Source organism: Periplaneta americana, chromosome 1 (assembly GCF_040183065.1).
Source record: "Periplaneta americana isolate PAMFEO1 chromosome 1, P.americana_PAMFEO1_priV1, whole genome shotgun sequence".
Taxonomy (NCBI): domain Eukaryota; kingdom Metazoa; phylum Arthropoda; class Insecta; order Blattodea; family Blattidae; genus Periplaneta; species Periplaneta americana.
The window spans coordinates 24,632,204-24,659,298 of NC_091117.1; the positions used below are offsets into that span (position 1 = coordinate 24,632,204).

A 27,095-nucleotide genomic window follows, 5' to 3' on the forward strand; every position below is an offset into this window, starting at 1 on the left:
CAGAACAACCACCCGTTCGGACACCTGAAGAACTGTGGGACAGAGTTCTAGATGCATGGGAGGAGATGGCCAAGAATTTAGACCTGTTCCATAATCTCGTGGACTCCATGCCGCGCAGAATGAGGGCAGTTGTTGATGCAGGTGGTTTGTGGACGAGATACTAGTCCACACCACAGGCCTTGTTTTGTTAATATATTAAAAAATTGTTTGTTTTCGTTAATTTAATTATTTATTTGTGTTTGATATGCGTCCGGTTCTTTAGGGTGTGAAACAAGTATTTTTGTTTATACAGGCCAGGTCTCACCTATTAATAGCCCACAGGTGATGGGCAATAATATTTTTAAAGGCAGGCATAACGAAGTTTGTTAACAAATCCATTTCACATTTAAACTAATAAATTAAGTAAAAGTTATAATAAAAAAAAAATAATAATTTTACCGTACTGGGAGGCGAACTCATAACGCCTCGTACGGATGTCAAACTTCTTACCACTGGGCCACACACTGCTCGTAAGGTTTATTACATTATAGACGGACGATTTTCAATGAAGAGACACCACAGCAATGCCTTACAGTGGGTTACGTTTACACGAGTGAACCGCGCGATAGAACTTAGCATTTCAATCGACCAAGAGTCGGCCCATTCTTTTTGCCGCTAAGTGTACATGAACACAAGCTATCTACAACACACTACAATAGCAGCAGAATCTCAACAATACTCAATAGGATACTGGTATACCCAAAGATCCTACACACGCGAATGACAATGATGTTAAAGCTTGTATAAATAAATCAATGCTTACAAAAATAACTAAACTGCTGTACCGACGATATTCTTGGACGACTGTATATTCTAATTCTTTTTTGTTTAACATCGGAAACAAGGTCTTTCCTACCACTGCACTCTGTACCTATTTATATTTCCCAATTGGAGCGTTGAATATGAGGCTTTAAATGAGTCCTTAACATTCTAAACTTTTGCTTGTCTAAAATTCCAAATTCCAGGTTTTCTTAAAAAGTGTGAATTACAGTTTTTGTCAATTATCGGTAATAGCACGATATAGGTATTTACCTATTTTTGTTAATGGTTATTGAACTGAAATTATTGTATTAGTAACGATATTTCTATTGATTTATCATTTTTATTTTTAATAAAATCAGTGACATTAACCTTCCAATGAATTTTTTGGAGTCATTAAACTTGTTATAATAGGGCCTGCAGTACATTCACAGGTTAAGTGGCATTTGAAATTAGTGCCAGTTCTCAAGTATAATTCTGTGCTTTCCATATCGTTTCTTTATTTAAATCTAAGATGTCAGACATGTAATAATGTGCATGTTTCTATTTAAGGGGAGACGCTACCAGAGGCGGCTCCTCAGGGCAGGCAGGGTAGGCTAAGCCTACCTCAACACATTTAGAAAAACCTAAAAGTGGATATTTATTAACTACCCCAACACATTTGGAAAACCTTATATAATTATATACTCTTGTCTAGGTGCTTAGAAATTCTTCAATTAACTATGAATGGGATTTTTTTAGGGTTAGTTGGACGTTGCTTACTACTGGCAGTTCGATTTATGCGACAAGAATACACTGGACAGATCACGATGGGTCAGAAGGTAGGCAGAAGCGAAGTTAGCCGACCCTCCACGTAACTTCAAAGCTGGCCCTGGAGTAAGCATTAAAAGAGATCGCTATTCTAAATGCTTTCTTAGCGCATGCGTTCTATGCTTAAGCCAGCGCGCTAGAATTCTGCCTGCCCTAACGAGAACCCACGAGCATTATCGAACACCTACGATTTGCGAAATTTCTGTATGAAAGTTTCACGAGTTGGAACGTAGATTGTTACGAGTAGTATAACAGTTTTTAAACAGTGTGTTTTAAAATATGTTTTTTTTAACAGTGTATTTTAGAAAATGTGATTTTTGCAAGCACGTACTGTATATTAATGTTACGTATATTTGGTGATTTATAGTTAATGTAAGTGATAACAATAATATTATATTATGACTGATATAATAAGTAAACTGTTACGTTGTCCGTTTTCGCGTCGTAATGACATTGAAAGGAGAAGTATTTTGGAAATGGACGACCCACTCCTGCATTAAGCTCTATTGTTCATAAAGTCAGTGCTAAAGGTGCAAGAAAATTTAATCCTTCATGGTATGAAACATTATGAAATGGAAATATAAAAATTGGAGATTTATCTTTCGAAAAGGTGGAAAAATTCAAATATCTTGGAGCAACAGTAACAAATATAAATGATGCTCAGGAGGAAATTAAACACAGAATAAATATGGGAAATGCCTGTTATTATTCGATTGAGAAGCTTTTGTCATCTAGTCTGCTGTCAAAAAATCTGAAAGTTAGAATTTATAAAACAGTTATATTACCGGTTGTTCTGTATGGTTGTGAAACTTCGACTCTCACTTTGAGAGAGGAACATAGGTTAAGGGTGTTTGAGAATAAGGTTCTTAGGAAAATATTTGGGGCTAAGAAGGATGAAGTTACAGGAGAATGGAGAAAGTTACACAACACAGAACTGCATGCATTGTATTCTTCACCTGACATAATTAGGAACATTAAATCCAGACGTTTGAGATGGGCAGGGCATGTAGCACGTATGGGCGAATCCAGAAATGCATATAGAGTGTTAGTTGGGAGGCCGGAGGAAAAAAGACATTGGGGGAGGTCGAGACGTAGATGGGAGAATAATATTAAAATGGATTTGAGGGAGGTGGGATATGATGATAGAGACTGGATTAACCTTGCACAGTGTAGGGACCGATGGCGGGCTTATGTGAGGGCGACAATGAACCTGCGGATTCTTTAAAAACCATTTGTAAGTAAGTAAGTATGGTATGAAACACATAAATGGCTAACAGGAAGTGAAGTGAAAGCTAAGCTGTAGGTGGTCACGTTTGTTATTGTAATCTAAAGAAGGTATTTGGAATCAGATCATATTTGTAACTCGGTAAGTCTAAAGAGACTTGAAAAGAATTTGAATCCAATTTCGGAAATGTCGTCTGAACAACAAGGGTTGCAAGACAACAGTATAACAATAAACTAGAAAAAAACCGACAAATTATGAGACGGCTCATTGATGTAACAGTATTGTTATGTAAGCAAGAGTTAAGTTTTCGGGGGGCATGATGAAAGCGAGCTGTCATTGAATCGCGGGAATTACATAAAAATGTTCTGTAAATTTTGCCTACCCTGAACATTTGACTACGAGCCGCCACTGGACGCTACTGAGTTTTCGTCAATTTTGGTCAATGTTAAAAGTTAATTTTTTTTACTGATGAACTGTATTGTCTAGGAACAAACCCATGCACCATTTCATTGTAGGTAGTCTCAGCATCATTTTAAAAGTTTAAGAAACAAATTATCTTTATATTAGACCCAGATATTTGTTTACTAAAATTATAAACACTTTTTTATATTTTATTTTTTTCCGAGTACATTTTTCAACATAAATTTTTGAAAATAATTGTGCACATGTAACTCATCAACATCTATTCGATTTTAAAATTTCAAAAACTTACAATCAAAATTGTGAAGATTAGAAATCTCAGTAGCATGTCCCCTTAATATTACATAGTTTGTGATTGTTTATTTATCTTTCCAAGTTTATAGATACGTTGTGCATGTAGCTGTAGTTATTTGCCATCATTCGCGCTAGTGATGCTCAGCTAACATGTTGTCATAGATCTGTTGACACACAGTTTTCTTGCTGTGTAAATACTTATACTGTGCTTTTACTTTGATTTCATAGAACCAAATATGAATTTATATACATTGATCCCTACAACAACAAAGACACGTATTGTTGAGATCATGAAACTGCTGCAACGACAATGCTGGTACTGCGCTCTGATTTCATAGAAACAAAACTGTAGGTACTGTTTACTTACATTTTAAAATGGTTACGTTGTTAGGTTGAAGAGAGAATTATATTTTGTCTTTGATTGAATCCTGTTCCAGTATCAAATGCTGACCCATGTAGAGTTTAATTAGCTCTTTCCCATTGTATCATTTAAGCTCACCTTATCTCCACCATAATTTTGATTTCGGTTAGGAACTACATAATAATACGGTACTGAAAATATATTGTTTACCGTTACAATTTTATACTTATGCTTTTGACTGTTATGATAATTTCAATGCTAATAAGGAATATTAAAATTTAAGCAAGTTTATTGTAATAAATGTACACATGAAAATGTAATTGCGTGAGCAGGCTATTAATTTGCATACAAACTAGCGATATATCGATATATTTTTTGCAATATATATCGAGTATCGAAATTAGGTTTGCAATATCAATATATCGGTATTTATATTATTTTCCCCATCTCTATTAGAGATGGGAACGATATATCGGTTTTTACGAAATACCGATATTTTCGTTTCGATATATCGATATCGAAATTTTGATTCGGTTTTCTCATAAATTTATCGGTTTTTTCTGTATTTGTTTTCGTGGAATTATTATGAACAATGAAATCCACATTAGTTAACTCCGATAATTCCCTGAGAGATGGCGTTAATGAAAGTGAGCAGTTACATAATTGTGCAACCTTGAAATATCCAATCCAATCAATGCCTTTCTCTGATTGGGATGGGCTGGAATTCGAATTCAAACTGTTTAATATGCAGTACCAAATTCAAAATGCAACATATGCGAACATGAGGCAGACGGGAAGTTTAATGTTAATGTTATGTTTTATTTAACGACGTTCACAACTGCGTCGCCGGATGTGCCGGAATTTTGTCCCGCAGGAGTTCTTTTACATGCCAGTAAATCTACTGACATGAGCCTGTCGCATTTAAGCCATCGACCTAGCCCGGGATCGAACCCGCAACCTTGGGCATAGAAGGCCAGCGCAATACCAACTTGCCAACCAGGTCGACTACTGTTTTAGTATTAATGTTCTCCAAGGTAGGAGCAACTGCCAATTTGAAAAGGAACCGTCTGACTTCAAAACTTTTATTTCCATGTTTTGAAATGGAAAGAGAAACAAGGATACAATACTGGTTTGAGATTTGTGTCCGGAGTGCCCGGTTTTATGAATCCATCTCCGGCCGACAAGAAACCTTTGCCCGTGGAAATTGCGTTTGAAATGTTAATAATTAGCAATGTTGTAGTAAAAATTCACTGTCTATAAAATAACTTTCAAATGAACTGTTGTCATTATTAGTCAGGCTTACAATGACGCAAGCATATAACTTTAAAAGTGAGCGTCTGTGGTAGTGTTGAAGTTTTAGCGCGTTTCGCCAATCGTCTCTCACTATGCCAACCGTTGCTTACGATGCCAATAATCACCAACAACGAAAAATGACGTAAATATAAAATTAAAACAGAAAATTTTGATATGATGATAATATATTTCAGAATTTTAAATTAACTTTTGTTGTTAATAAAGTTTTGTAGCAGTATTTTAACGAAATCTGAATGCGTGACAATGGAACAATTTCAAATTTAAAGCTCAATATTCATTTCCTTGTTCCTTCACAAGTCGGTTCTTACAGCTTAGTGCAGTGCAGTCTGTTATGCGAAGTGTTAGGTTTTGTGAGAGTAAATTTGCTCAACAGGACTATTTTCAGATTTTGCGTCATATTCCAGTTCGATGATTGTCCCTTTAATTAGCTGTTGAACGCCTTGTTAAAATGTGGCGCGCTTTGAAAATGTAGGCATTTATTTGGCAAAAAGTGATTGGAAACTTGTATGTTCCCAAGAAGATGAAGTAAATGAACATTCATTGTCAGTGGCAGAACGTTTTCTGTATTTTGTTACTTCTACACTTCAAATCTGTTCGAAAAAGTTACGGCCCCTCATATGTTAATAACAATGCGACATGTACTAGAAATTCCGTTAAGTAACGCGCGTGTGGAAAGGGTGCTCAGTGTTATGAATGATTTGTGGACAGATAACAGGAACAGAATGTCAACAGAACTGGTGAGAGCGGAAATTTGTATTAAAATGAACTTGAGTGTAAGCTGTCAGGAATTCTACAAAATAGCCTTGGAAAACAAGAGACGTCTGGAATCTGCAAGGAGCTCCAAGAAATACAAATTGTAAGGTAGGCCTACGTCTATCTTAATACAGTAAAAATTTGATTATTTCTGAATTTTTAACAATTATACAACTTTTTTATGTGAGGCTCTGAAAAAATTAATTAAACTGCATTTAAGAGCATATTTTTCTGTGCCATGCCTAAAAATTTAATCATGATTGATTACTGATAATTGAATTAATCACTCTCTGGAAACATGCCACGTCATTCGTAACACCATATGGAATTCGCAGAAATTGATGAAGTTGTCCACAGGCTTCAAAAGCTGTATAAGATCGCTCATGTTCAACAATAGGTATCTGATGATATGCACTCTTTAAATCGACAGTACTAAAATATTGATATTTAGCTACTTCTGAAACAATGCTTTCAATACTAGGAAGAGGGTACGGTACGCATAAAGTACAGTAGAACCCCGATTATCCGTCACCCTATTAACCGATTGGCGGATTATCCGACTGTCTTTCTCTCGCTTTTTTTTTTTTTTTTTTTTTTTTTTTTTTTTTTTTTTTTTTTTTTTTGCTACAGAAACATATGAAGTAGATACTGTTGTACGTTATATTAGTATATGTTTTTTTTTTTTTTTCTAGAGAGTGTTATTACAAGCATTTACACTTACACAGTTTGGTGTCTGTTCAAGTTGCCGTACTCTACAACTTTTATATAAAATGTATTTCATGAGTGTCAAAAGAGTTATGCTAAGTATCGAACAAAATGCAAATAATTAAGTGGTTTGGGGAAAGAGAAACTGTGGGTCATCTCGCATCATAATACGAGACTGATGTTACAACTGTGAGCAATTGAATAAAAATCAAAGATAAAGTGTATACAGTACGTATGTAAATCTACAACATGAGACCTCTACTATTTATATACTTCTTCTGACAGCCATTACAAGGAGTTTTCTTACCCCTTAAAAATACGTCGTTGACAACCGAACTTAAATTAGTGAACTTCTGACTCACTACTAAGCGTGTTAAACACAAGACTACGGAGAAAATGACGAAAATTCAAGTGTTATTCACTTAATTCACTTAATTTATTTATTTAATTTATTTTATGGTACGGATTATCCGATTTTTTCGATTAACTGTTTCGCCAACCCCCTTCATTACCACGGATAATAGGGGGTTCTACTGTAGTGTAAATTTATTTATGGTTTGTGAATAGTCAACAACCATTCGCTTCCTCGTATGATTAGTACTCGAAGTAACAAGAACTTGTGCCCTCCCTCCACGGCGATGTACTCTTTTCAATTATGTCTTCACTTAAAAGTTTGGAGATTTCAGAGTCTATGAATTTGTTGTCTTCTCGTGAATGTTTACGAGACTTTATAGCAATAGGATGAAAATCCTGAGTGAGATTATAAAATAATGACACAGGCATTATAGAAGCAGTAGCAAGCCCACAGACATAAAGGGGTTCACAAGGTCCCCCAAAGGCAATTTCAATAGAAGAATGAAGTTTGAGTATATCATGCCCAAGTACTATATCAGTACAAAAGTCATCCATAATTAATAGGAAGACATCTCGATAAATGTGATCATTAAGTTCTATAGTAGCATTACAGCTACCTCTTACATGAGAAATGAGTACCGTCAACCGGGGTTACTTTACACACTTTTTTTGCTTATTCGTTAAAATAATTGAAGATTATAAAGTTAGATACACAAATTAATTTTTATATGAATGTTCCTGGTTAATTTGAGTAAATTTGAAAATCTAGTGGTTGTACATATATGCATTATGATACACTTGTAAATAAATAATCACGTGTGTAAAGATGCCCCGTTTACGGGGTTACTTTACACACATATTTACTTTGCCTTATAATCGAGTATTCTGTCCCATATGGTCCAACATTGTTTTAAGTACTGGGATTGGAAAGGTAAAACATTTCTGAACAATATGACGTGTTTCGCAATTTATTAGCCCACTACAATTAGCACAGTGAAAACAAAATATATAGGTAAATTCCTGAAAATGAAATATTTTATATAAAAGTAAAGAAATGTAATAACAGTACAATAAATGGTTATATGCTGTTCGTGAATGTGCTGCTACATTGTGATTTTCCTGGGGAGGTGCTGTAGGAAGCCTTTCAGACTTCCAACGGTTGAGGGATAGCGTCATGCTAACCACATGACTATACTGCTACCTACTAGTTGCAGTAACCGATCCAACTGGCATTGATCCTTCAGAGCTGACGTGCCACGGATTATTTAAAATAATAATAATGATAATAGTAATGATAATAATAATAATCTACAAGTAACAACCTTGTCTGGTTTGAAAGTCATTTATTTTCCCCTATCATTGACGGGAATCGATCCTACCACCATTAATAGTGACATTATATATCATATTAAAAATAATTTTTAATTTTAATTAGTGTCCATAAACACTTCACATCTGTGTAAAGTTGCCCCGTTCAGAGGTACATTAGGTTATCATTCTTGTTTTCCCTCTCGCAGGGTAGCACATGTAACGAAAAACTGGTCAGGCAGTCATTTCCCGCGTCCGAAAGCTTCATAATTTCATACAATACTAGCCACAATTGAATGTATGAACTGAACTGTTCAGTACAACACAAAGTTTTTACACATAGAAAAAAAGAGTAAAAATACTTGCCTCGTGAAATTCACCAGCAACAATGGTGTATAACAGCTTTAATAATGGCACACACTTCAGACTACTACACACATGTGCTGTTGTCACACAGACTCAGTTCCACGGAGTTGCTACACATTGTCTGTAATTTGCTGCCATCTAAACATTTTTTCTAGAAATGTGTAAAGTTACCCCCCTGTGTAAAGTCTACCCGGTTGACGGTACTCTTTTCAATTATGTCTTCACTTAAAAGTTTGGAGATTTCAGAGTCTATGAATTTGTTGTCTTCTCGTGAATGTTTACGAGACTTTATAGCAATAGGATGAAAATCCTGAGTGAGATTAGAAAATAATGACACAGGCGATATAGAAGCAGTAGCAAGCCCACAAACATAAAGGGGTTCACAAGGTCCCCCAAAAGCAATTTCAATAGAAGAATGAAGTTTGAGTATATGCCCAAGTACTATATCAGTACGAAAGTCATCCATAATTAATAGCACGACATCTCGATAAATGTGATCATTAAGTTCTATAGTAGCATTACAGCTACCTCTTACATGAGAAATGAGTACTGATGATGCCATTGCAATCTGCACATTAGTAGGTGTCGTTTCAAAATTATGCCTGTTTACTAAGGAACTGTTAATGAAGCTGTGGTACTTCTTGTATCAATGAGAGCTTTAGCTTGCACTCCATTAATTTTAACTAATTAGTAAGATAGATTTACTTAAAAGAGTAGTTGAAGCCCCACAGAGAGTATGACTCAAACTAATGCAAGCATCTGAAAGTTTATTATTTCCGTCTGTTGCAGCTGTTACAGCATCATAAACTTTCCTTTTAGATTGACATAACTTAGCAAAGTGTCCTTTCTTCTTGCAAGTATTACAAATAGCATTTAAAGCGGGACGATTACTTATCATATGACGATTGAAACCACAGAAGAAACACTTGTTAAATTGTTTTTGCGCAATGGCTAGTACACTATCATTCATGTGATTCATTAGATTTCTTACTTATCTCTTGTATATTATTATCTGATGCTGCACTAACTGATGACACATTATTATACCCATATTCTTCTGATTGTCTGAAAGCCATCTCCAAGGCTCGTGCTTGGGAAAATGCTTCATCTAATTTTAATGTAATATTTTCTAAAAAACGTCTAATCAGACATGATAATAGTCCAGTAATAAAAGCATCGCGGATGCATTCATTTGCGTTTTCTTCTGCTGAAACTGCTTTAAAATTGCAGTCCTTTTCCAGTAGTTTAAGTTCTTGCAGATATTCATCTACAGATTCGTGTTGCTGTTGTCGTCTTGTAGCTAGACGGTGTCTTGTAAAAATTTCATTCTTAGGTTTTACAAACACAGATTCAAGATAAACTATAGCTGCCGCATAGTTGTCACAGTCTCTTATAAATGAATTAACTTTAGGAGATATGTGATTTATTAACAGCTGAAGTTTTAGCTCTTCTGCAAGTTGTTCTGCATTGACTGCCAAGAAATTAGTAAAAGTATTCTTCCAATACTCCCATTCCTGAGATGATGTTTGCCAGGCAGGGTCCAAATCTAATCGTTCTGGACGCAAAAATTGCTCCATGTTCTTATTAAATTCGTTGAAGTACACATCTTAATAGAACTTAATCAGTACAATATTTGTTTCTTATATGTCGAATAAATTGTAATAAAGTTGCAATTTATAGAACTAAAGTTGGCTTTATTCGACACATAAATCTAGCTACTAGGTTACTTACTTACTGGATTTTAAGGAACCCGGAGGTTCGTTGCTGCCCTCACATAAGCCCGCCATTGGTCCCTATCCTGAGCAAGATTAATCCAGTCTCTATCATCATATCCCACCTCCCTCAAATCCATTTTAATATTATCTTCCCATCTACGTCTCGGCCTCCCCAAAGGTCTCTTTCCCTCCGGCCTCCCAACTAACACAATGCATTTCTGGATTCGCCCATACGTGCTACATGCCCTGCCCATCTCAAATGTCGATTTAACTATAAAACGCATTACAGTGTTGCTTTTTATGACATGATTCTTTAAAATAAACAATTGTTAAGTGAAATTCATTCTTCAAAGAAATATTGCAAGGCCAAGTCGGATTGATTTATAAGAATATTGTCACGCGAGTAGAGTATTTTGTAGCTATTTCCGTAATAACTTGGTAAAAACAATTTGAAGGCAACTTACATAAAGAAACTTAAACTTAATGCAAATATGCTCCGTAAAAATTTTGTTTACTGGTACTATTTGTTTACTTACCCTTAGTTTGTAAAGTGTTTGTATAGTAAGCTTTATTACACACACAGATGGGTGCGCATACTAAACTTACTCAGTGATAAGTGTCCTGTATTTTTTTCCAATACCTATGTCTGGTAACCCTATGTTTAAGGCAATTTCTGAAGGACAAGAGTGTTATAAAATACTTAATATTTAATTAGTAATATGTAGTAGGTATAAGTGATATTTATTAATTCTGACTAACATGTGATGAAAAATCACTTTACGTATAATTTTTAAAACCAATTTTTAACTTTTAGAACCTATTTCATTGTTTTATTGAGTCTGTTTTAGGCATCTAAAAATATAGTTTCAGTAGTTTTAAGTTATACAAAAAGTGGAAGAAAATATCCGACATGTCATTTCGAACATTTGGCAGGAAAAGATTATTAGAATATTTCAGAACAATCTTCAGAGATGTAAAAAATGTATTGGAGGACACTTTGAATATCTCTTGTGACACTGGTAAGATGTACTTTTATTCATTTTATAAAGTTATTTTCGAACAGATTTTAGAAACTAAAATTACTACTGTAGAAACTGCAGGCTGATTTTGCAGTAACTATGCAAGGTGTATAACAGAAAATATCGCTGTGTTTGTGGTGTGAGGGAAGTGTCATATATGTTGTTGTTGTTTAGGCAAATTTCCAAAGACAGGTCTGAACCTCACATGCGATACCAATAAGGCACCATTTATGAGGCAACTAGGCCAGAAGATAATGGGGTAGGATGCAGTGGCGGCCGGTGAGGCATTTTGGTGGTGGTGCCAAAAATGTAAAAAGGTTTTATGCAAATTACCCTAGTGAAATGATAATCGCAGCTCAAGTTTACATTATGTTAAATAAAACACATTAATTAAACCAGCTATTTTACCAGCTGTATAGTTAATAATGCATCTAGTAACAGTTACAATAACATTTCCGAAACTAATAACGAAATTTACAGATACAGATAATGCAAAACTTTCACAGTATTGTTAGACAAATACAAATAAATTGTATAACTAATAAAATTACTGGCAAAAACAAAAGAGGTAAACAGTGATATAAATAATAAACGAACACGTTTGCATTTTATTTAACAGGCTGATGAATCCAAGGCAGCGGCCTGAATAACACATGTTCATGTCCTGCACAGATCTCATGTATCGTTAACAAAAGTATCAATACTATAGCAACAGTGTAGCGATATTTAGTTGCCGAAAAATAAAACAAATATTACACAACATTAAGAAACAGTGTTACATAATATGAAAAAAATATTTATCTTTCTAAAAAGAACCATGACTCTCTCTGCATTCAATATAGTTAAACGGATAATACTTTACACATTCAAATCCAAGTTATGTGCATTAGTTTTGAATTGGCAACATTATACTAACATTTAGCACGGAACTTTAACTTGTGTTTCCGTGCAAGTCTGCGGTTGATGGTTCCCTTCCTAACGTCTCCAACAACCCTGCCATCTAGCGAAATTTCTGCATTGCTGTGCTCTAGCGTGCGGAATATTAACTACCGGTACTGAATTCGGATCAAAGTCTGCCATAAGTAATGTATACAAACTAGAATCAGTAGCCTTTTGTACAGTGTTATATGGACGTAAGCAGTGCCACACAGAAGTGGCTCCAAAGTTCGGAAAAATGCTGCAAGAGTGCGTCCCGATCTATGCGCGCTCTCGTTCAGATGAAATACGAATAAAAGTGTAGAAATAAACTATTAAAACTGCTTTTTAGGATATTATTTTTTGTTTATTTCATTGGCGGTGCCATGGCACACTGGCACTACCCCAAAAGCCGCCCCTGGTAGGATGGCCAGTTCCTTCCCTCCTCCATTGCATATATCTCCAAGAAGCTACATATTACACTAGACAGACTTCAGCTGTATACAAACATATTATTCTTCCTCTAATACATATCATCCAGTGAGATGTACTGCCTGTTAATAGATGTACTTATCAGTCAGAACCTCAATCAGAGATTCGTCATATACGGCGACCTTGTATATTAAAAGCATGTCTGACATTAAAGATTACAATAGTACTTAATCAGTCTTATACCTTCGAAAACTTTTTGCTATTCAAATAGGCGTAGGATAAAACACTTTGATAAATTTCAATACTGGGATGTCTTTTGCTGCAAAATGGGCTATCAAAGTTTTGTGATGTATACCTAATTCACAAAATCTAATATTTAATTCTACGTGCCAATTTCTATTATTAAAAAAGATTAGTCAAAAGAGTAGGTACATTTTATGGTACAACTGACAACTAACTAATATGAATAGATTAGGGATTACTGATACCTGCTATACCAGTACCGGTGCCAACATTTTTCTGGGCATGAGAAAAATTATTATTTGGGCTAGTAATTGTAAATAACTTTAGGGCATGTGGATTAATCTTTTTTGGATCAAAAATTTTATCTTGATAACTCTCTGAACTCATTTCTTGTCTATTATTTGTATACTGAATACTTATACAATATCTCCATATAGGAGAAGGGAATGTTTTAAATACCACCAGCCTGATGCCACTGGAAAACAAGAAGTAGAAGTATCGGTACTGGTACCATACTTTTAAAATATCAATAAAAGAACTAATCAAAACGTTTATGCCCCAATAGCAGGTTTAACCTCGATTATTATCAATATACCGGTATCTGATTTCTAAGAATTGAAAGGTGTTACAGAATCTTAAATTATATATGTAACTGTGGTTTGATCACCAAGCGATCAGTCCAAAGATATAGTATTTCTCTAGAATCTTTACAATTGTGTTACCTACCAAAGAAAGGTAGGTTGTGTTGGCTTCTAGTTAAGTCATATGTACCATAAACAAAGAATAAACTGAATGGCGAGCCAATTTCGCACTGGAATAAGGGTGGAAAGATGCTGTGAAAGTGGGGGCTGGTAGAGGTGTGGGATCGCATGTCTTGCATGTAAGCTTTTTGGAAGGTACAGAGATAGAAAATGAGTTTTTGTGAAATGCAATATCATTTACACGTTAGGTTTGGTTAGTTTAGGCTTTTGGTATATCTTGCATATACCTACGCACTTAGGCTGGTAGGAGAGTATGGACAGATGAGTATCTGGATACCTTCTTTGGTAGCACAATTGTAAAGAATTACCATAAATATTGTGTATATATATATATATATATATATATATATATATATATATATATATATATATATATAAAACTCGAGAAAACTTTACTTCACCATTACGGTATGTTTTGCGGAAAAATTATTACGTAGAAATGACAACAAATTATATTAATTATCATCACACTTCTACCGGTAGTTGATAACTACATAGTTAATTGATTAGCCTAAATATATAGGCCTAATCAATAGCTTTTAGAACAGAAATAAAACGTCTAAAAATGTTTGCACTAGGTTTTCCATGCAATAGCAATGATTTCTGTGATACACAGAAGAGAATGTGCACTTTAACATACGAAATGATAAATGCATGTCAGTGACTAAAATAGATCAAATAAAATAAAAATATAGTAGGCCATGATATTCATATAATAATGCTTTTCATTGTCGATGAAGAAATAATTCTGTTATTATTGGAATAACATATATTCACGGTTTGTAGGTACTGATTTTAAATTCTCTACTTTATTCTGTATATGCTGACTTATTTGTTCACTTTAATATGACTTAATCCATCAAGAAAGTTACATTTTTAAAATTTGCTATTGTGGACTTGTTTATTTCTAATGGTTGTTATGGACTTTTATGTAATACATTTCCGTCTATGAATTGTGTTATCTTCTAGTGATTTGCAATCAAGAGGATCTAAGTGTGTTTGTGAATATAATATAAACTTTTTATTTATATATATTTTTTTCTGCATTCGACGCTGATTAGTCAAAATTTTCCTACACTTCAGTGGTTTAATTACTTATTTCCATTATGAACGTTTCTTTACGTACTAGTGCAACTGCCATATGTCCAGTTTGTAAAAAAAGTCTGCAAATCTTCTGTTGGTGTCAATATTCACATTGGTAAAGCTCATCCGCAACAACGACGGGACAAAATGGTGAGTCAATATTATTCTCCTTCTTCTAGTTCTTCCAATGATCTAATTTCGGACAATCATATTTCTAATACTAATAGTAATGATCCTCTGCTGGTACTTGCAACCACTTAACCTGAACAAGATAATACAGTAATTGTAATATTGTCGATGCAGTTTTCCAATTATTAAATATTCTGAAGGATTCAATCCAAATACTACATTACGGTACCATTTATATTTTGGCCACTGATGATTCTATTGGGTTTGCATTTCTCTGGATTTTTTACTAAACAATTCCTGTACCGTATTTAATCTTCTTGTCTTTCTAAATTATTCTGTAGTGCTTTTATTCTGAATCTTTATGGTCACCCTCATTGAGGACAGATTATTTTATTAAAAATTTATATGTATATATATATATATATATATATATATATATATATATATATATATATTATTATTATTATTAGGTTATTTTACGACGCTTTATCAACAGCTTTGGTGTATATATATATATATATATATATATATATATATATATATATATATATATATTAGGCTTACATAGGTACTTATAAATGTTACAACAAACAAATTTATTGGGAGAGGGGACTGTAGGCCTGCCTGCACGTAATTCTGGTGCAACTTAGAATGTATATACTACTGATTTCCAGATAAGATAAATATTCAGATAAACAAAAGGGTACAGTTTTACCATCTCCCATACCATCGTACCAAATCATATGTGATCTCCTAGTTGTGTTAATATACGCTCTAGAAATTAGTTCGCAATTCCTTATCGAGATGTTGATCTTTTATGATAATTTAGACACAAGTGACATATGATGAAACACAGTTATCTCGATAAAATTATGAACGGAGATTCGTGGTACGTTTAAAATGCAGATATGAGTTATCACAAACCAATCCATTCTCACAAAATTAATATTAACTAAAGTAGGCGGGCTTCCTTTCGGCCGTACTGTTGCATTTCATGCAAATAGACCCTGCGTCACTACATAACATAACCTAATACCATTTCGCATGTAATGCCACGACTTGTCTCGCTCTTTCGTAACCCTAAAAAGTTATCTCTCATGCATAAATTATCAAATGTTTACCTTCACATTGTTGATGTGTGGAAAAATCTGACTGATCATCAAGAAGGTATTTGTCGACCTGGTTGGCGAGTTGGTATAGCGCTGGCCTTCTATACCCAAGGTTGCGGGTTCGATCCCGGGCCAGATCGATGGCATTTAAGTGTGCTTAAATGCGACATGCTCATGTCAGTAGATTTACTCTGCGGGACAAAATTCCGGCACATCCGGCGACGCTGATATAACCTCTGCAGTTGCGAGCGTCGTTAAATAAAACATAACATTTAAGAAGGTATTATAAAAATGCATTAGTTTATAGAATTCAATGCCTGTCTTCATAGTAACGGAAACTATTTCCTAATTTCCATATTAACAGACTGTACCGAACGCACGTAGAGAGTTCGCGCTCTGCAATTAGATGGCAGATCACTATGTATCACAGCGGTGTACATTTCGCAAGAAATGTTTACCTCACTATTTTTCTTATCTGGAAGTCAGTAGTCAAAACAAATTTAAACATTTTAAAATGCTACCTATGTCCATGGCGGCCGGGTAGCTCAGTTGGTAGAGCAGCTGGCTACGGACTGGAAGATCCGGGATTCGATCCCAAGTGGTGACAGGATTTTTTCCCGTTGCCAAACTTTCAGAACGGCCCCGAGGTTCACTCAGCCTCCTATAAAATTGAGTAAAAGGCGGCCAGAGCGTGGTGCCGACCACACCACCTCATTCTAGTGCCGAGGTCATGGAAAGCATGGGGCTCTACCTCCGTGCCCCCCAAATGCCTTCATGGCATGTTACGGGGATACCTTTACCTTTACCTTTACCTTTTACCTATGTCCATATTTAAAGAAAAACGTAATTCACGTGTTCAATATTTAATATATTCGAGCATTTAAATTAAAATTTCGACAAGTAAAGTACGGTAGGCTATTATTTCAGAATGCGCTATATTCAGTAAAATAAAAGCTTCCCATTCTTTCACTACATTTTGGCCTTTTTTTTTTTTTCATTTAAAATGTTATTTTTGTCCATATTCTACATCGTAATGAAGAAAGCAATAAGATACGGAATGGACTTGGTTTATATACTTTCGCGTCTTCATTTTTCGTAGTGAGGGGCGGAAATATGTCACTTGGTCTCTAGATTAATGTGAAACAAATTAATGAATTACAGATATTAGGCTACAGTTTTCTCAACTCGCTCTTCATCTCATGTTGCTTGCTTACGTTGGGCCACTGCCAGTTGGGCAATGCGAGAACCTCGGTTGTTTTCTTTGAAATAAGAAGAAATTGCAGCGAACTGTCAACTAGGCCACCGGGGCTGAGGCGCTTGCCTCCCGATCCGGAGTTGCGCTCGAGCGTGGGTTTGATTCCCGCTTGAGCTGATTACCAACTGTAAGGCGATTGTCAGGTAATCTATGGCGAGTTCTCGGACTCATCTATCACCAATCCCATTGACACTAAATAACCTAGTAGCTGATACAGCATCGTTAAGTAACCAACTAAAAACAACTGCCAACTAACCTTCAACTACTGTAGGCTATTATTTCAGAATGCGCTATATTCAGTAAAATAAAAGCTTCCCATTCTTTTACTACATTTTGGCCTTTTTTTTTTTCATTTAAAATGTTATTTTTGTCCATATTCTACATCGTAATGAAGAAAGCAATAAGATACGGAATGGACTTGGTTTATATACTTTCGCGTCTTCATTTTTCGCAGTGAGGGGCGGAAATATGTCACTTGGTCTCTAGATTAATGTGAAACAAATTAATGAATTACAAATATTAGGCTACAGTTTTCTCAACTCGCTCTTCATCTCATGTTGCTTGCTTACGTTGGGCCACTGCCAGTTGGGCAATGCGAGAACCTCGGTTGTTTTCTTTGAAATAAGAAGAAATTGCAGCGAACTGTCAACTAGGCCACCGGGGCTGAGGCGCTTGCCTCCCGATCCGGAGTTGCGCTCGAGCGTGGGTTTGATTCCCGCTTGAGCTGATTACCAACTGTAAGGCGATTGTCAGGTAATCTATGGCGAGTTCTCGGACTCCTCTATCACCAATCCCATTGACACTAAATAACCTAGTAGCTGATACAGCATCGTTAAGTAACCAACTAAAAACAACTGCCAACTAACCTTCAACTTTGTTATTTTAAATATGTAACATTCTTTGACATTTTGGATATATAAAGTTATAAATGAACTTACGAACTCCCAATGTTTTTTTAATTATTTTTAAAGGCATATTACTTGTACTATAATTACAGAGAAAGTTAATCTTCAAATAAATTAATTACAGAACTATTCTCGTACCAACAAGAAAACTGAAAACTAAAAAGTGCATCCATTACTACTGAAAACAGCTGAATAATGAGAATATGATATTGATGTTTTAATATAATAATTATTGTATTTTAAAGCTGTGATAGCAAAGAACAAAAAGCTACGAAGTGTAATAACCTTTTCATTTCACAAATGCTTAAGTGCAAAGTGTTTACAATAACTGTCAAAATCTCAAGTTCGAAATTTACTGACAAGCAATCCTACATTATTTTATTAAAGGCTAATGAAACATAAAATCTTATAATATGAAAACTACGATATTAAAACAATGATACGAAAACAAATACCGTATCGGCCCTTTGACAACAAAATTTAACAGGAGGCATTTTCGATATCTTCCAGTCTTCTTCCAAGATCTCAAGGACACATTAAATGCAGTCACACTAGGACACAATATCTTCCGCAGTAAGTCCATATCCGCGTACTACCGATAGTCAATTGACAAGAACACGGATTTGTAACTTTATAAAAACTGTACACACCTTTGCTACTTGGGTTGCATGGTTACAATATACTTTGCAGTATGGATAGCGTAGCACTGTTACATGACTTGTTATTTTACTGTGAACAATAGATTTTGCATAATTATACTCTTCGTGATCGACTTGGAACAGCCGACGGAGACAAAGACGGATAGCGACGAACGACGCCGACGCCAGCTGCATTCCATTGAACCATTTGCTTCCCTGCGGTGTATGACGCGTTGTAGTGAATCAGCTACTCGAATACAGCGATTTACAAAAAGTGTATATCAATGGAGATCAGTTGTTTTTCGTATGAGTAATTACACACTGAGGTAACTAGGCGCACGCATAAATTTATGATACTACGTAACTAACAACAGTTTGATTTTTTAAAGCAAAATCTTATATACATTTTTAATCATTATAGTACTAGTTTCCCTTTTCATGAATCCGTTTTAATCAGTTCTTTCCGATTATCTCAATAGTATTCGCAACAAAAAATATAAATTTACCATTATTCGATTATTGAAGAAACGGATTATTTCTATAATTAAATTAATCTATCTTTATTTAATTGTGGAAACAATAAAAAAAAGCACAATAAGTTTCAGGTTTCGGGCCCCTTCTCCGTAAAAATACAGTCTAGTACAGTCATGTCAACTGATGCCAGCCACCGGTGTGGCTCATTGGGTTAAGGCGCTTGCCTGCTGGTCTGAAGTTTCACTCGGGCGCGGGTTCGATCCCCGCTTGGGCTGATTACCTGGTTGGGTTTTTTCCGAGGTTTTCCCCAACCGTAAGGTGAATGCCAGGTAATCTATGGTGAATCCTCGGCTTCATCTCGCTATCATCAATCTCATCGACGCTAAATAACCTCGTAGTTGATACAGCGTCGTTAAATAACCAAATAAAAAACTGATGGCCATAGGCGCAAGCGCGCACTTTAGAGCTCAGGAGAGCCTGAGCGCTTTACAGCGGAAAGGAAAGAGACAAACGAGAGAGGTAGTATATGCCGCTTGGTCGAGCTGTATACAGGGATGGCCAGCACTGATTCAGTGGCTAAAGGGAAGAGAATTTATTAAAACTGTATTCACGTTAATTTTTAGATTTGTCTGAGAAGTATAAGTGCATTATAAGAATGTAAGTTGCTTGCTTTGACATCACTGGTCTAGTATATACATACAGTCACGAAGCTTGAGTTGTGAGGGTGCTAGGAAACAATAGCCTGTGCCGGTACTATTTCGCATTGTCTGTAATGAGGCGATATTAGCGATCCTAGTGGTTAGCAACTATCTGTGGATGCAGATTTCCTACGCATTGAGCTTCGTGACTGTATATACTAGACTGTGGTAAAAGAGGGGAGGGGGGGGGAAACTCTAATTGAAATAACTCGGCACAACATATAGTGAGGTAGTAAAAAATCAAAGATGGCTGTACTTCAGTGTTACCAACTTTGAACGTAAAGCACAAATATTAAGTCTTTTCAATAAATTGAACAAATTATCAGTGGAGAGCATTTAAAAATTGTCGATCAGAATAAGACAAACTCTGAAAAAAAGTAAAACAATTTATACCACGAAAGATGATATTATGTGCCTTAAATGAAATTTGAAGAAGAATTTAAATGGTCATGTCTTAAAATATATATATATATATATATATATATATATATATATATATATATTAAAAACTACATTACATTCATCACTATTATTTTCCTTTTCTTTTGCTGCACATATTCCTCTTTAATAGATATGGATACCTATGTATAAATAAATATAATTAAAAAGTACAATGAGAATTGTGAAATTTTAGTTTTAACTAACCAAGTAATGAAAATTTAATAATCATACTTACTTTTCAAGACCAATTTCTATACAAAAAGAATTAAACTTTAATTTTGTATAATAAGGATTTGTTTCAACCAAATGAATTTTTTTTTTTAGTTGGTTATTTAACGACGCTGTATCAACTACTAGGTTATTTAGCGTCGATGAGATTGGTGATAGCGAGATGATATTTGGCGAGATGAGGCCGAGGATTCGCCATAGATTACCTTGCATTCACATTACGGTTGGGGAAAACCTCGGAAAAAACCCAACTAGGTAATCAGCCCAAGCGGGGATCGAACCCGCGCCCGAACGCAACTTCAGACCGACCAAATGAAAGGACAACTTCAGTATTTTTATTATTTCAGGATTAATGGAGAAGGGTGATGTAATTATATTTATTACATTGTTGTATAACATTATGGAATGCTGACAAGTTGATGTATTGAATCAGAATTACACAATTTTAATATACCGACTTTTGCCTCAGGACTAAGGGAATAGTTCGACAAAGGACAGATTGCAAATAACTTTATTTTATTTCTTCATTGTACAAATTTAACATAAATCACAGTTAGGCAACAACAAAAATACACAATGAACAATCAACTGTATTATTTTTTGTGTAACAGCACACTTACTTTATTTTTCTGAAAAACACAAAGTGATATAAAAAGAAAATAACTATGGTTTTGGACAGACATATTATGTTTGCTCCAGCATTTGCATCAGCCAGTAATTCTTAAATTAGTCATTATATTACCAAATTTCCAGACGTCCCCTTCCTTAACCAACCTCTTGATAATGTTCGGTGGCATCATAGGATCCTTTAAAAGAAAGACAGAATTTGGTTTAACACAGAAATTGTCAATGTTAAAAGGGGATCTGTGCATGTTTAATATAAGAAAGTAATTACACATAGCCCCATTTAACAATAACTGAATTACTTTTTAGTATAATTATAGTGGACATTATGGTGACAACACTAGACTGGACAATTAATCATGTAAATATCAGTAGAAGAAGGGAAGGGGGATTAAAACTAAAATAACAAATATATTACGTTGTACACAGAGTGAAAATTAATACTGCATAACTAACATTGTACCGGTATCTAAAAGTATGATATCAGGCTTTGAAACAGAAATGTTGAAAATAAGCCAAACTTCCAGTGCAATCTAGCTCAAGGATCTGGCAAGTTTTGTAGCAAAATACCACCCTCACAGAATTCTTTGCTTTTGAAGGTACAGAAATCGAACTATATCATATTTCGTGAAAAAAATAGTGGTACTGATACAAGACATCTCATTATCAGACACTTTCACTTTCCTCTGAATTAATTTTTTTTTTATTTTATTGGGTTATTTTACGACGCTGTATCAACATCTAGGTTATTTAGCGTCTGAATGAAACGAAGGTGATAATGCCGGTGAAATGAGTCCGGGGTCCAGCACCGAAAGTTACCCAGCATTTGCTCGTATTGGGTTGAGGGAAAACCCCGGAAAAAACCTCAACCAGGTAACTTGCCCCGACCGGGATTCGAACCCGGACCACCTGGTTTCGCGGCCAGACGCGCTGACCGTTACTCTACAGGTGTGGACTCTCTGAATTAATGGTGGCCTCTGATGTGCCTGTCCAGCTGCAAGTCATTGCGCAAAATGTTAACCCTCATGGCATGGATGTCACAGAGATTGGTATATCCGAAAAGACCAACGAAATAAGCTCACTGGCTTCTTGGAACACCACGATAGCTAATCCCTGGAAGTGAAACTCTATCGTTAAGTCCTAAGCAACAGAAAAAACACAACTTGAATTTATCAATGATGAGATCGTCTAGCATCCTTGTATTTGAATGTACAGCAATCTATCTGTAGGCATGTCATATTTTGTTAAAAAAATAGTGGGTTTTGATATGAGGTGTCTGATCATCAGAGATATTTTCACTTTTCTTAAATTAGTGGTGGCCTCTGATGCACCTGTCCTGCTGTATGTCGTGCAGAATGGTAACCCTCATGGCATGGACGGTGGAGAGGTTGGTGTATTCGAAGATCAGTCTCCTATGACACACCTTGGGCAATGATTGTGTTGATAAATTGGTCTACACAACTCGCTTCATATGGCTGAATAACAAACAGTCAATTAACCACCATTAGGAAAAAAAAATTATTTTTGAATTACTTACATTTAGAGAATCACCTTTCCAAGTGTCGTTTATTCCTGTTTGCATTGTCTGGCAATGGTAACTCCATTCTGTCTCAGTCATGTCTAAAAAATTCACATTTAAATATAAATAATGCAATTTAACATTACAGCTCATTACTCAGATTCTATAGAAATTATATTTACCATTAACTGATCTCGTCTCCTTTTGTTGTGGGTTTCTTTTCTGCAATTTTATTGTGGTAGAAAGCATTATCCATAATAATAATCGAAGAACCTAAATTTCTCAATCCAACAATAAGCTACCTTTCTACCCACTTCTGGATTGTATTCATGGCACCATAGTAATCTTGGCCAGTCTTCAAATTGGATGCAAAAAGTTAAATCTGCATCTATAAAAGAGACAAGATATTTAGATTCTAGATAGAACACATAATAAAAGTTACTACACTATATATAGTTTAATAGTATTGTAGTTACATTACTAGGTTCCAGCTTGTACAATGACCGGTCTTCCACCCACAGCAGGTCGATGCATAACTCCCTGAACCTTACCACCAACGATACTGGTTTGCTCCATGAATGTGTTGCAGTCTATGAAATATACATGGAATTAATAATGTTACAACATTTATTCCCTTTACTATCTTAAAATATTGTAATAAAGCCTGCCATTCATAAAAATCCACGTTTCATCCAGGAAAACAACAGACTTTGGATCCTCACTTTCCATATTTCTCACATATACTCTTGAAATTAATATTTTTACTTTCTCTTACTTATGTGAGATTGCCCTCTTTTTTCAATTTAAACCACATTTCCTTCAAAATTGTCCTTAATGACGAACGTGATCCTTCAAATGAAGTATGTATCGTAGTTTCCTGTTACAAGGCCCACTACTAGCATGGCTGTTACTTTTTTTTCCTGAACAGAAATGAAAATAGTACCGGTAGTGATAAATAAGAAGTAATTATAAGAGTAAAGTCTACAGTCTTTTAACTTATTAAAATTAAAAAAAAAAAAAAAGAATGTTACTGCCATAATTTTCTTCATCTCGATTCGGTCTATCATATACAAATCTTGCAATGACTTCCTTGGAAAAATTATCTGATGCCGGTTACAGATTGTGGATATTTCTTGTTTTTCCCTGGTGTAGACAGCATATGCCTCTTTTCTGATTTGGTAATAATTATTTCTACTGCATTCTATGAATGCTGTGATAAAAGTATGGAGATTATATATTTTATTTATTTACTTACAAATGGCTTTTAAGGAACCCAGAGGTTTTTGCTGTCCTCACATAAGCCCACCATTCGTCCCTATCCTGAGCAATATTAATCCAGTCCCTAGCATCATATTCCACCTCCCTCAAAATATTATTCTCCCATCTACGTCTCAGCTTCTCCAAAGGTCTTCAAACTAACTCCATATGCATTTATGGACTCGCTCATTTGTACTACATACCCTGCCCACATCAAACGTCTGGATTTAATAATGTTAGGTGAAGAATACAATGCTGTTGTGCGTTGTGTAACTTTTTCCATTTTCCTGTAACTTCATCCCTCTTAGTCCCAAATATTTTCCTAAGAATCTTACACTCTAACACCCTTAACCTCTGTTCCCCTCTCAAAGTGAGAGTCCAATTTAATGCTTCTTATACATACATGCCTGTGGTGTAACAATATCTGGAACAAGTAAACATATAATATGCTCCTTTTTAATTATTCCTACAGCCTTAAAGATTATGGTAATAAGCTTACACTGAAGTATTTGGGGCAATAATAAATATATTCTTCTGGGTTATTGAATACGTATTTTGTTTTTTTACTTAATTTCTAACAAGAATATTTTTATACATACGAAAGGTTATCAGTAATGGGACTTTACTTTATTTGGGACTTGTATTTCTGAGTAAGCTTAAAATTTGTCAAAATTCAGTTGCATGTAAAATAACCACATGCATTAGTTTATCATGAAGTTGCATTAGATTAGGTTACAGAAAAGTCTTCGTATGTTAAATTATGTGTAAATATTTTTTAACACACTATTATGGATGCATCCTTATGGAATAAGATCTGTACTGATCCTGTCAAATATTATCTATAAAAACAGGTAGGCCTACTTACAAGAGATTTGCAATTCTTGTCATTAGAACCGCTTTGGTTTGACAGATATCTTCTTATTCTGCTTCAGCCTTCAATTGTCTGTACATATTAACCACTGCTTATTGTAAGCTGCTCTGTAACGAAAGTATTTTCTTTCTTGATGTAGGCCTATAAGTTCTTCAGACTCTTTCCTTCTGGACATGTTATAACCTTAAAATAAAATGGCTATTGTATTTTAAAATATGAACTACACATTAACCTAACTTCAACCTTGATTTTATTCACTTTCATTAGACTGAATATTTGTAAGGTTATGTAAAATTATATTACGTAATTCTCCAAAATAACTGCACCATAGGAGAGACAATTTTTTTTTTTTTGTTCCACTGACTTCTGTGGGATGATAACTTAGTGATAAACACATGGTTTTAGTTTGCAGCTATAAATACTTTCAACATAAAAGTAATTTGATACCTGTATATTCTAATTGATTGTTGGAAGTTTTTATTACAGCAAACTAATAAACCACGTGTTTATCACTATATACATCTCTCATAAGACAGTGAAACATGCCTTCTTTGATGTAGCTTCTCTGGAGAATACCTTATATTATGATTTAAAAAAATGTAATTGTTATATCATATAATTTATTTTTATATGAATAATGTTTTAAAGTTAAAATAATGCTCTTACCTCAGCAGAATCATCTGTAGGCCTAATTATAAATTTCACTATTCTAGAATATAAGTATGCCTATGTAATGTATCTTAATACATATTAAATCAATAACAGTGAATCTTAATACAACACAACATTCTAATATGTTAATTTGTTGTAATATTACAATGTAATGGTACAAAATTTCTACTTACCTAGAAACATACAATACCGATAGTTCTGATAATAACAATAATTGCACCACAGAGTTGTATTATGTGATGTGATGGAAATAGTAACTTCAGGTACAACTTGCAATTCCCGGAATATATTATTTATATATTATAATCGCGATATAAAATACACGCACAATATTACGTTTGAATAACCGCAAGGTGAATGCCAGGTAATCTATGGCGAATCCTCGGTCTCATCTCGCCAAATACCATCTTACTATCACCATATGATCTAGGCTATCACTAATCTCATCGAAGCTAAATAACCTCGTAGTTCATACAGCGTCGTTAAATACCCAACTAAAAAAATATTGCCATACATAGGTCTATATATCTTTAAAAAAAACCACTCACACTAAGTTACTAATTAACAGCTTATATTCTTGTAATTTTATTAATATCTTTTTCTTGTATGGAGGAGGACCCGAAGGCTTGCACTGCAGCCTAAGGCTTATTGTGCTTACCACTCCTATTGTGTGTATGACTGGGTAGTTGAATGGCCGTGTTCTTGTATAAGTACAGCACGGTGTACCGTGAATTTAAACTGAGCTATTGTATGCATGGTGATATGTGAATTAATGATGTTGAAATGAATCCGAGGCCCAACACCGAAAGTTACCCAGAAATTCTGCTTCAATTGGTTGAGGGAAAACCTCGGAAGAAACCCCAACCAGATAACTTGTCTCAACCAAGATTTGAACCTTGGCCTGCTTGTTCCACAGTCAGACGTGCTAACCATTACTCCACAGCGTTGGATTACTTATTGATGGTTTTATGCTACCAGATTATCGAATAAAATTACTGATTTCTGGTGGAAAAAGCTGAATTTTATCGCACAATATGAAGTATATTATGGTTACAGTTTTTTTTTTTTTTTTTTTTTTTTTTTAGCATTAACTAATCCCCATTTCAGTTTGGTTGATAGGCTTTCCCATCTACTCACACTCTTTACCATCGTTGAAGGGGAAGATGCTACTGTCTATCTTACTAACGTTCGACTAATTGACTTTGAACATAGTGAAAATTCTTATTATTGAAAATGTTTACCGGTAACCTATATTTCGAATATCTACACTAAGCGTTTGTATTTCATTTTATCGTTGTTTATATCAACTGGCACATTAAAAACCTACTGACAGCAGAAGATAAATGTTCTTCACTGCTAGTTGCTACTCTAAGTATAAACGACGGAACAATCTGCACTG

The 27,095-nt window shown here is 34.9% G+C and overlaps 1 protein-coding gene and 1 long non-coding RNA gene across 4 annotated transcripts in view; both read right to left on the reverse strand.

Moving 5' to 3' along the window:
* The window catches only part of LOC138715875 (uncharacterized), a 49,195-nt gene extending 30,045 nt beyond the window's left edge, over positions 1–19,150 (reverse strand). For 2 of the 3 annotated variants that reach the window (XM_069848949.1, XM_069848940.1), the window contains exon 1: positions 18,925–19,150. In XM_069848949.1, the coding sequence (XP_069705050.1) occupies positions 18,925–19,107 (183 nt within the window). In that variant the 5' untranslated portion in view covers positions 19,108–19,150. Of the gene's footprint in view, positions 1–18,729 lie in introns of all 3 variants that reach the window. The other variant, XM_069848958.1, reaches the window with a different exon arrangement.
* A 2,469-nt stretch (positions 19,151–21,619) lies between these two features.
* Positions 21,620–25,364, reverse strand: LOC138708967 (uncharacterized). The gene is made up of 4 exons (XR_011334800.1): positions 25,019–25,364; positions 23,373–23,486; positions 23,079–23,284; positions 21,620–22,997 (listed from the first exon to the last, which is right to left on the reverse strand). It is a non-coding gene; the product is annotated as an uncharacterized lncRNA (long non-coding RNA).
* Positions 25,365–27,095: the final 1,731 nt, after the last annotated feature.